Genomic DNA, 11,199 nt, shown 5'->3' on the forward strand with positions numbered 1-11,199 from the left:
TGGCAGTGTAACAGAGGGAGCCGAGCTGGTACCACAGGGACCAAGATGGCTGAACTATTTACAAAGCCAAACACACTCAGAAAATGATCAAAGTGAAAGAAGTTACTTGGCGGAGCTTGCTAGGGAAATGGAAAAGCTTGAAGCTAGACTTTATCTATATCGTATAGAAATGAACACAGGACATTTAGTAATGGGGATATGTAAGATATATGTTTTGCTTTTCTACACCTCAAATTCAAAAAGAAACAATAAATATGACGATTGAATACAGGAGGATCCAGGTCGTCCAGGTTTGAGAATCATGTGACCCTCAGTCATTTTAGCTTGAATTAAAAAGAGCAAGAAAATCAACCAAGCTCAACAAATGTGACCTGCTTAGTACTGATTAGGGAGCAGGGTTGCGTTTAATTAAGAGTCACTGGTGCAGTAGTAAATATTCAACTAGATTTTTTTTTCCAGTTTCAAAATATTTCATAGCCTGATGCTTTTCGTTTCCTCTGATGTTGTTGTATGTATGATGTGCCACATATGAGGTAGTTTTAGTTATTGGCTTCTTCTGTAACTCATTAATTGAAGCTCTGTTGACACATTATTTATATTCCTTTACATAATCACAATACACATTGCAAAAACATACCTACCAAGTCTGAAATATGAATCGAAACTCACCACATTCTATTGTCTGTTTAGAAAAGACTGTTTTTAAATTAGGAAAAATTTGCCACCAGACATGAACACATCTCTCTCTCTCTCTCTGTGTGTAACCAGGCTTAACTCCCGGACTCATTGTTGGACCGACGTTTGTCCGGGCCCTAGGACCCAAACTCAGCACTACTGTTGCCGCCCCCTCCATGGCCTTGACTGCACAGGAACCTCTCCATTCAAGCCACCCGACTGTTTCTCGCCACCTGGTTTCCCCACAGTTGTCTCCACAGTTACCACCAAATCCTCTGGCAATGGGGCAACAGCAGGTCCGACCTGGTCCAGTGGTCCAGATTCCCATGTCGGTACAAGCCACTCAGAACCACAGCCCCCAGAGTCCACAGCAACACTCCCCCATGCTCCCCACCGGGACGCCAGTCACGTTATTTCAGCAGGTACCGCAGGGCCATATCCTCACCACCAGGGTACAAAATGTGTGCCCTCCAATCGCCCAGCATCCTTCCCTGCCACAACCCTCTCCCCTTGGTGGAGCTTCCCAGATGGAGACTGCATCGGCGCCTTCCTCTTCCATTCAGGTGGGGGCTGGACAGGCGTCACGTGTCGCATTTCAGAATATCGCACCCAAACCAGCGCCAAACCAGTCGGGTGGACATGCATCCACGATAGCGTCTCCCAACCAGCAGCAGGCGCAGAGCGTAGTAATAGTAAGCCCCAACCCCCAACAGAGCCCCGGCTACAACCCCGCCATACACCAGATTGTTCTTGCCAACCCCTCCGCCATTCCCGTTGCCCAGACTATCCAGATAGCAGGGCAGCCCGGAGCTGCTTCCAGCCCCTGCCCACCCATTTCCAGCACCCAGTCCAATCAAACTGTCAGCCACGCACTGTCCATGAAACGGCATCAACAACAGCCACCGCTCCAAATTATTTCCCAAGCTCCACCCTCTCAACCTACCTCCACTGAGTCCAGCTTGATCAAACAGCTACTGCTTCCAAAGCGAGGGCCTTCTACGCCGGGAGGAAAGCTCATCCTACCGGCTCCACAGGTGCCCCCTCCCAACAGCACGATGGCCTCAAGTCCACAGGTCATCTACCAGACAGGCTACAGCACCCAGAACCCCTCTCCTCAGCCTCAGCAGCTCAATGTCCAACTGGTTTCTGGCCAGCTCCCTGCTACAGGAGCTCCAGCCCTCCAGACGGTTCAGCTCTTGCCAGGCCAGCTAATTTCCACGAGTAGCCCAGGGGCGGCTACCATCATCCAGGGCCCCACGGCAGCTGGACAAGTCACATTCACCGTGGTCCCCAACACTGGCTTCACCACCTCTCCTGCTGTCGCTGCTGTGGCTCCCATCATTTCCCCTCCTCAATTCTCCACTGGAACTGTGCCCCACCACGCCCCAGCAGCTCCCCCGACACCACCGCCACTGCCAGCTCCCCTTAGAGGAGATAAGATTATTTGTCAAAAGGAGGAGGAGGCCAAGGATGCTACGGGGCTTCACATTCACGAAAGGAAGATAGAGGTGATGGAGAACTCCTCCTTGGCGGAAGGAGACTCTTCCAATGGCAAAACCAGTAACGGCGATGTTGCGGCAGGCGGGAAGCTGGTTAACGGTCGGAAGTGCATGGAGTCTAATCTACCTCCATACCACTCAGGGAACAGCCAGGGGTCTCTCAATGGCCCGGCAGTGGAGAGTCACCCTGCGAATGGGAAGCAGGCCCTCTCCCCCGGCCTGGACAGCCCTCTGGAGGGCAACACCGACCCCAAAAAGACTCTTGTCAACGGAGTGTGTGACTTTGATCGGGTTGACAGTGCTGGCAACTTAAACAAAAACATTCCAAATCACATCGCTTCCAAACAGTACTTGGGGAACGGGGAGATGGGCCCCTCTGAAAAGGGTCATGGCTCGGACCCTCCTCTCCCAAGTCCTCCTCCCCCCCAGCAGGACACTGCCAAAGCCCAGCAGGCTGAGCGCCTCGCTAATGGACCCCAGGCAGTAGGCAATAGGCTTCCCTCGGAATTAACCAATGGACCTTTGATGCTCGGCCACTCTGTGCTAAGACAGCAACTGCACCCCAACTCTTCCCTCCCCCCCACTGTTTCTGTTACCTCCCAGAGTCTTGCTGCCTCTCCCTCAAATGGAGTGGCCTCTGAGGCTCGAGGCCTCAAGAGGCCGGCCGAGAGCGAGGACCGCAGCGCAGCATCCTCGGGGATCCCCAATAAAGTGGGAGTGCGGATCATCACCATCACTGACCCCAACAACGCCGGCAGCAGTGCCACCATGGTGGCGGTGCCAGCAGGAACAGACCCAAGCACAGTAGCCAAAGTAGCAATAGAGAAGGCCACTCAGCAGAGGAACTGCTCAGCGATGGAGGCAGCTGGCTCGACGGTGAGTCTCTGCAGGGTAGTGTGACCTGATGACAGACATGCAATACACAATATGTCCCAGACACACTAGGGGGGAGTATTACCAAGCCATTTATGTTTTCTGTGAATACTCAAATGTTTTACTGTTCAGTTTAAAGGTTTCCCGCGGCATTGTAATAGTAAACGGTTTTATTCACATTCAATTACGCCGAATGTCTCATTAATTAGACCAATTTATATTGATACTGTAATTTATGGTCTTGATTTGTGGTTTTGGGGGAGATTCAGCCATAACTTCGCTCGCAATCTTATATAGAGGGAACATTATATCTTGATACAACAAACATCGGATTTGTTCACCAAGGCTGAGCAGAAACCTCTTGGCTTTCTTAGTTCAGTGCCTCCCTCTGTCTTAATGCGCTGATGACCTAGAGCAGAACAAGCCCAAATTAAGACAGAGTGACGTCCACATTTACAATCATTGTAATGGGTAACGCTAAAGCTGAGCTTCATGTGTAAGACATCGCACTGAACACATAAGACCTATGTGAAGCTTGTGGCTTTCTTGCATCACTCGTACCCACTGCCAGAATCCAGAACGTTGCTCTACACTGCCACTGGTGGTCAGAAACTGAGAAACACTTTGTACTTTTGATATAGTTCATGTGTTTGATTCTGAGATTAGGTTGCATAACAAACATTTTCAAGTACTCAACCATTCCTCCATAATTTGTAAAAATCTGTTTGTGTGTTTTGTATATGATTCTGTTCAAAAGCAGCAGGATCTGAATCCTTCCATGTTTGCTGTTATAGTGTTGCTCCATCTATTTAGAGTAATCGTTTTGTATAGTCCTCTGTGTTACTGCTGCTTCGTGGATTGGAGTCATGTTGTTAGACAGAAGTGTGTGTTTGCGTGCGCTGGCGTGTGTGTTTGATCACAGGCACACATTTATGGATTGGTTGAGTTAATAGAACAATGTACTAGTTTGCCGTGACTTCAATATTTTAAAGCTGTGACGATGTTCGCTGTTATAAATCAGTGGTATATATATGCTACACTATTACTACATGCATGTTATGACACATGCTGTATGGACATTCTAAAGCTGATGACCTGTGCTGTGAATATACATCTGCATGAGTTAATTTACATAATACTGTTAGAAGAAAGGACGCGACTTGCTGGTGTTGCTCTGGGAAATGGTTTGCTATTTATTGCTCAACTGAAAATAATCGTCAGTTGAATGTAAAGAATCTCATTTCCCCCTTTTTGTTCCTGTGACTGTTGAGGCGTCTGCAGTCCAGAAGATAAGCTTCAAAATCAATCACACGTCTGCGAGGAAAGCACAATTCAAAAAGCAAGAGCAGACGAGTGAAAACTAATCTCCAAAATTAAACCCAACAACTGATGCACTTGTACGATGCTACTTGTGGCTTGAAGGTCGGGGGTGCGATGAGCTGATGTTTGGAGGTTAAGAAGGTGAAGCCAGTTAAGACCATGTGGCTCTCACCGATACCCACCTCCTATAGTGAAGCTACTGGGAGAACAACTTCTGACAATAGACAGTCAGAGGTTACATCTCAGTCAACAAATCCACATAGTTCTTGTGGTGTAGCATGTATCAGCTGGGCCGTTTCTATTTGCAACTGTTGTTTAATCTTTATGCCGACCACTACTACCGTCTGTTATGTATGGTGGATTTTGTCCTTCATAGTCCCTTTGTTCTAATGATGTGTCTCCTCCCCACAGCTGACCGTCACCCAATCCCCGCCCCCTGTATCCCAGCCTGCACCAGCGGGTCACCACAACCCTCACCTCCCAGCACAGCAAACCTCTGCAGCACCGCCAGAGCAAAGCAGGAAACCAGGGCAGAACTTCAAGTGTCTGTGGCAGTCCTGTAAACGGTACGTGTGGGTGCAGCATAGACCGGCCGTTGCTTCTTCTGGGGCTGTAACCCCTAATGGATCAATGGCAGAATTAACTTTTATCGTCATTTCGACTAGTTTTACGTCGTAAAATTGTAACTGAAGTTTTCATCATTCTGCCTCTTTCCGTTTTAACTCGTTAAAACTCTGCTTTACAATATTTGTGATTACATTTTGACTATTAAAGGCTCCATTATGCTACTCCGTAATCCGTTACGGACGGACGAACGGACAGGTCGGACGGACACTTTCATTTTTACTTCTCCGTGTTGAAAACAATTCACCGCCAGAACAGTAGGTGGCGCAACAGAAGACAAGCTTGGAGAAGCCTACCTCTCGAGTACTCAGAAGAAGTCCACTCTGTTTATTTACTTACTCCCCACTTGCACACAGTGTAGGCTACGATGGCAGCTAAATAAAATAAAGTGACACCCAGCAGGTCAAAATGCTGATGTAATCGTTTCTTAGCGCAGCGGTTGCCAGGTCTTGTTTCCGAACTGTGTTGCTAATTCCACAGCTTGAAGCTAGCTAGCTCCCCTCCCAGCTAGCTTCAACCCCAGCTTCCACACACAGTCAGCAGGGACTCCCGGCACTAACTACTACCCAGTCTTTGCTTCTAACCTGGCGGTATTGTAGAAACAGTGTTATGATAGAAGTGGAATTAAAGTCGTGACGGCGGGTTTTTGCTCTGTTACCACCGCAGTTAGCATGGTAGCTAGCCCGCTAGCGCCGTTTTGAAAGCTCGTTATAACCGTATGTGACCGTGCACACATGCCGTCAGTACTCTAACGAGCCAGAGCCGGTAGCCAGACAACTCCGCTGGCTTAACACACACGTCACATTAATCGTAGAAGCGTAGTTGTGTTTGTGTTAATTGTGAAGCAGAAGGTTTGAGGTCCGGAAATGTGAAATCCGGAAATGACGTTGTAGGGAAATGATGTCGTTAGCGGACCAATCACAGGCAAGGGCCGACCGTGGGGTCTCCGAAATAAAGACGGACAGTTATAAAAATCAGAGGTGCACGAAAAGCTGTCCGAGGCGCTCGGAGGGGGCATTCCACGCGGATAGGGCGGTCTTATCTGTCCGTTTTTTCTTAAACGGAGAAGTATAAAGGAGCCTTAAGAGTCAAACTTAAAATCGTTTCCATTTGTGTGTGTTTCTCACTATAGATGTCTACAGTTGAATTATTACCATCTTTAATTAGACTTTCAGATAACTGCAGTTCAAACTTAATGTAAGGTATCTTGAGCTTGAATTATGAACTAGTCAGAATTAAATTGTAGATATATGAAACAGGAATTATAGTCATGATTAAGTCGCAGATATCTTTAATATATATATAAAAAGAGCATCGTACAAGAACACCAGGAAGTTGCTTTTAAATAAACTGTTAGAAAGGATCAAATCTAGCTTTTGTCTTTTTATCCCATACATCAAAAAAAAAAAAAATCGGCAGAATAATCAATTATCATAGTAGTTGCAGCCCGAGCTGAGTCACTGTAAAGCTTGTGCTGATATGTTGTTGTTTTTGTTCTCCAGGTGGTTTGAGACGCCGTCTCAGGTGTTTTACCACGCGGCAATGCAACACGGTGGAAAGGAAGTGTATGCAGGCCAGTGTCTGTGGGAGGGATGTGAACCTTTTCCCCGGCAGAGACTGTCCTTCGTCACACATCTACAAGTAAGACTCCTACTTTCCCAGTAGTGTGATCACACCTGGATCTGATAATACCACATCAATATGAAATTCTAACAAGATGGTAATGAAAAATGCTCTGCTCTTTGTTCCCCAGGATAAGCACTGTTCTCGAGAGGCTCTGTTGGCTGGACTCAAGTTAGAAGAGCAACAGGCACAAAGTCCCAATCAGACTTCTTCCCAGTACGTACACGTTTCTAAATAATTTAAATACAATGTTGATTCATGATTAATGCCTAAAACTATACTAGATACTGACTTATACACTTGAAACTTACTGAGAGTCACAAATAAAATATTAGATGGTTAAATGTCTACGAAGGTTTTTCATTACTAGAAATACGAAGCCATCTTGCCGATCTGACTGTTTGGCTATTTGTTACTTCAGCTAACTGACTCACTTTTCATTTGGTTTTAGAAAATCTAGTTTAAAAATAGTTAAAAGGAATCTTCTGCCTTTTAGAAACCACAGCCAATTAGCACAGACCAAGTCAAAGTGGAAGAAATGTACTAATGGTAATATTTGACCAATCACACTAATGTGCGTGTGTGTGATGTGTTTTGAAGGACTCCACCAGTGGCAGGCAGTCCTCCGGCACAGCGAGCACCGAAAGCGATCGTCAATCATCCGAGCGCAGCTCTCATGGCCCTACGCAGAGGCTCTCGAAACCTGGTCTTCAGGGACTTCACTGTGAGTGGAACAGGGCTGACCACAGCCACATTTCTGCCTTCACCCTCCTGTGTGACTCACTAAGCTGTTGGTTAGTCAGGGTGGATATAAGCTGCTCTGGAGATTTTTAAATCCCACTGTTTCCATCACCTTCTGGTCGGGATTGACTGGAAGTAATTGGAGGAGTTTGGTCATTTCCAGGTCCTCAGTGAATTCATATCTGTGACTCTAACTTTGAATACAGTTTTTGTCAATTGGTCATTAGGCTGTATGTGCAATTAAACAATTACTTCACCCACTGTCCTATATAATAAGCATGTACAGTAACTATCCCTATTAGAATATGTTAGTTTTACTTGTCCATGTGTCCACAAGTGTCTGTCATTAACTGTAAAACCTAGTGAACCACTGTCTGCTATAAAACTGGAATCCATGAATATATTGTTTTTTGCTTGTTCTAGGATGAGAAAGAGGGACCAGTGACCAAACACATACGACTAACTGCTGCCTTAACGTTAAAGAACATCGCCAAGCACTCGGACTGTGGTCGCATGTAAGTTTCCTGCTGGTTTCTTGGTGTACTGCGGGGGTTTTGGTTGTCAAGACGTTATTAACCCATTAAGACCTAAGGTGCCTTAAAAGAACAATCTCTAAAACCTAAGCATTGTTTGAAAACAACAACCTAACCTTTAGTTTCTCTGCCCCTAAACGGATATATAGACATGAAAAAAACAGTTACATTCTGAATTGCATTAATATTTATTTAGCTTATCCCTGGGTGTTTGAATGAAGATGTCAATGTTTCTTGAAAACTGTTGGTTAAAGTTTCTGCTTTTCTCTCTCCTATTGTCTCAGGTTGGTAAAGAGGCATGAGACGCACCTCTCTGTGCTCGCGCTAAGTAACATGGAGGTTTCCACCACGCTCGCCAAATGCCTTTATGAACTGACGCGCTCGCTCCAGGCTTAACGCCAAAAGGACAACCTCCACCAGCCCCTCACCCACCAACCCCATCCCTTTCCTGAGACGAGAGGGGGAGGAGCCACCGGTGAGCCGTAGCGGGTTACGGCGGGTCCACAGGGGAAGCAGAGGGCGGGATCCACAACAAAGACCCTCCTCCTGCCGCGCCTGCCACACCTCAACCCCCTTCACCTCCCTCCTAGCCAACCTGTGTTCCAAACGCCCCCTCCATCCACACACACACACAAACCCACACACACAAAAACTGCCACGGGGGTCTTCCACCAGCTGCCCACCAGAGGGAACTCTTTACGACTCCTTCCCTAAGGGACTCTACCGCCGAAACCCCAAACACGAGCACATTTTGTTCATGGTTTTTGTTGTTTAAATTTTTTTTCTCTTCGTCCCGTGAACTGATGTGTGCGTTGGAGCGAGTGGCTGTCGAAGAGGACAGGTGGGCCGGGAGGCGGAGAGGGGGCGGGGCTATTGGAGGCGTCCCCCAGGGTTGGGTGGAGGAGGACTCAGCAGGCAACTGGCGCAGAGATTTTTTTTTTCTTTAGAAACTTGGTAGCTTGGTTTTCTTACTTGAGTCAATATATTTTCACTTATTTATTATTGAAATGAATACCATTACAATTAATGAAAAGAATCTTGTAAATATGTTGTGAATATATATAAAGAAGATCCTCTTTCATGCCGATGCAGCCACTGGAGAACTTGCTCTGTGGAGTAATAGAAGCATTACTTTGGTAGGATTGAATAAAGTAGTATGTTCCTTTTGTTTGTTTGTTTTTTTTTGCTTTTTTATGATCCCTGGTCACTTGTATCTAATGTGATTCTATACTCAGCAGTGGATGAATGTACTTAAAAACCTGTAAATACTTCTGCAAAGGTACTGATGCTGTAAAGCTTAGGGAGGGGGGAAAACAGTTTTTTGTGGAACTGTGACATTTTTTGTATTATAATACCTTGTAGAACTCATTTTGCTGGCTGAAAGAGTATGGAATAATATATCTCATGTCATTTTGTAGAAGAAAAAAAATATTGAAGGTATTCTCTTTCCTTCCTCTTCCCTCACACACCCTCCCCCTCAACACGCACACACAAGTGACATATATCCACTGTAAGCGTTTTGTCATTGTACGGGCACAGTGCGCGTACCAAAATTCTTTTGTATTTGTAAATTGGTTTAAATACATGGAGTTTTTATACAGGTTTTCTCCTGTGTTCTTTGCTTTACGTGCAGGTATGATATTTTCTTCACTACTTTTTTCTATCTTAATATAGTGTGGAGTTTTATTGTACTATTTTTTCATTCTTAATACCATGCCACATTCCGGCTCATGTCCTCAGACTGTCCTCTCTACCGTGTGTTGTGTAACATTTATGACTGCCTGTCGTATTAGCATCTGACCGGGGCGACCCAACCATCCTCATTTCTGCGGTGTCAGTAGGATGTGTGACTATACATAGACCTAACAGTCTGTTAGAGATTGGCTTTATTTACTTTGGTGACTGTTTATAGTTTTTAAATAAAACACTGAACATTTTGCTTTGGTTTTTCACTCGCTTCTTCCTTTTATTTATTTTTTTTTACCCCCACAAGCTTATCCCACTTTCCTGACTTTTCAGTGAAGCACATTCAGAGAGATTCCAAATCAGGGGTATTTGTGCCCCAGGCTCTATTTGTGCAGATCCTGGGGTGGAGGGTGGTGTTGAGAAGACTGAGTAGTTCAGATTGTTTGAAAAAACTGTATTAGAGATTTGATTAAAAATAAATTGATATATGAAGCTGATTGTTATATTTGGAATACCATGTGTTTTGATTGGATGCAAGAGAACAATGGTCTTAAATGCTTTAGGTCATAATTGGAAGCCTTTGTATGTCAAAACATGTTTAAATTAAAATCTGCCAAATGTTTATGTAGCTAAAGGTAATGTATAGATGAAATCAGTCATTCCTAAATCTATACGGTTGAAAAACTAAAAGACGCCAAATGGATAAAGGTAAGACATGCATTTTGAGGTAGTTGGCTAAAATACATTGGTTTCAATAAATGGGTATTGATAAATGTATACTTTAGTCAAAATATAGCTAATGGTTAAAAATGTGGTCATGGTAATGTCTAATGTTAAGTGGTTTAAATGAATGGCTGTAGCTAAATTAATGAATTACTTATCAAAAGGTAATAGATTAATTTAAATGGCAATAACTTACCTTAAATGGTCCAAAAAGATTGCTCTGGGTAGAGTAATTGTTAAAATGGCTCATATTACAGGGTGAAGTGCGGAGTTAGGTTGTTAAAAGTAACTTAAGAAATCAAAGATTATGATGAATATTTAGTTAAAAGTCATAGATAAATTAATGGAATACCTAAACACAGCTAACTGGTGGAAATATATATTAAATAAGTGAAGCTAGCTGAAGGAAACTGATTTATGGTTATAGTTATTACCATAGACGGTACATTCAGATCAACAATTTTTCCCAGTATAAAAAAAATGAAGCCAAAATATCCTGGAGACGAACGCTGACATCTTACACATTGGGAAGTATTCAGCAAAATAGTGATCAGGGATGGAGCTGTGGTCGGCCACCAGGGGGCCGTCGAGGGGTTTTGGTTTTACTTTTTGAGGAGCAGTCATGTCGTTCCATCTTTATAGACAGACTATGGTTGAAACATTCCACCTGTACTGGTAGTAGTACAAATACACACTTACGAAACTGATTTCAACACTTGCAACGTCCACTTCAATATAGGTAATGGGTTTTAATAATGTTCAGTTGAGTTTACAACAAAAGAGGAGGAGACTCTCACAGGCCTCACCAGGGCTCCTGTGTTCTGAGCTGACTCGGAGACATCTGAACAGATGCCAGTGCTTTTAATATACATCACTCAGTTGTCATGGTTGGTAGTGAGGAC

General features: G+C 44.6%; 1 protein-coding gene across 1 annotated transcript in view; it reads left to right on the plus strand.

Moving 5' to 3' along the window:
- Positions 1-9,827, plus strand: part of arid2 (AT-rich interactive domain 2) — a 34,464-nt gene extending 24,637 nt beyond the window's left edge. The window contains exons 15-21 of the mRNA XM_061072282.1: positions 769-3,050; positions 4,779-4,933; positions 6,494-6,632; positions 6,745-6,830; positions 7,215-7,338; positions 7,779-7,870; positions 8,173-9,827. Of these exons, the coding sequence (XP_060928265.1) occupies positions 769-3,050; positions 4,779-4,933; positions 6,494-6,632; positions 6,745-6,830; positions 7,215-7,338; positions 7,779-7,870; positions 8,173-8,284 (2,990 nt within the window). The 3' untranslated portion in view covers positions 8,285-9,827. The remainder of the gene's footprint in view (positions 1-768; positions 3,051-4,778; positions 4,934-6,493; positions 6,633-6,744; positions 6,831-7,214; positions 7,339-7,778; positions 7,871-8,172) is intronic.
- The last annotated feature ends 1,372 nt before the right edge of the window (positions 9,828-11,199 follow it).

Source organism: Limanda limanda, chromosome 1 (genome assembly GCF_963576545.1).
Source record: "Limanda limanda chromosome 1, fLimLim1.1, whole genome shotgun sequence".
NCBI lineage: Eukaryota > Metazoa > Chordata > Actinopteri > Pleuronectiformes > Pleuronectidae > Limanda > Limanda limanda.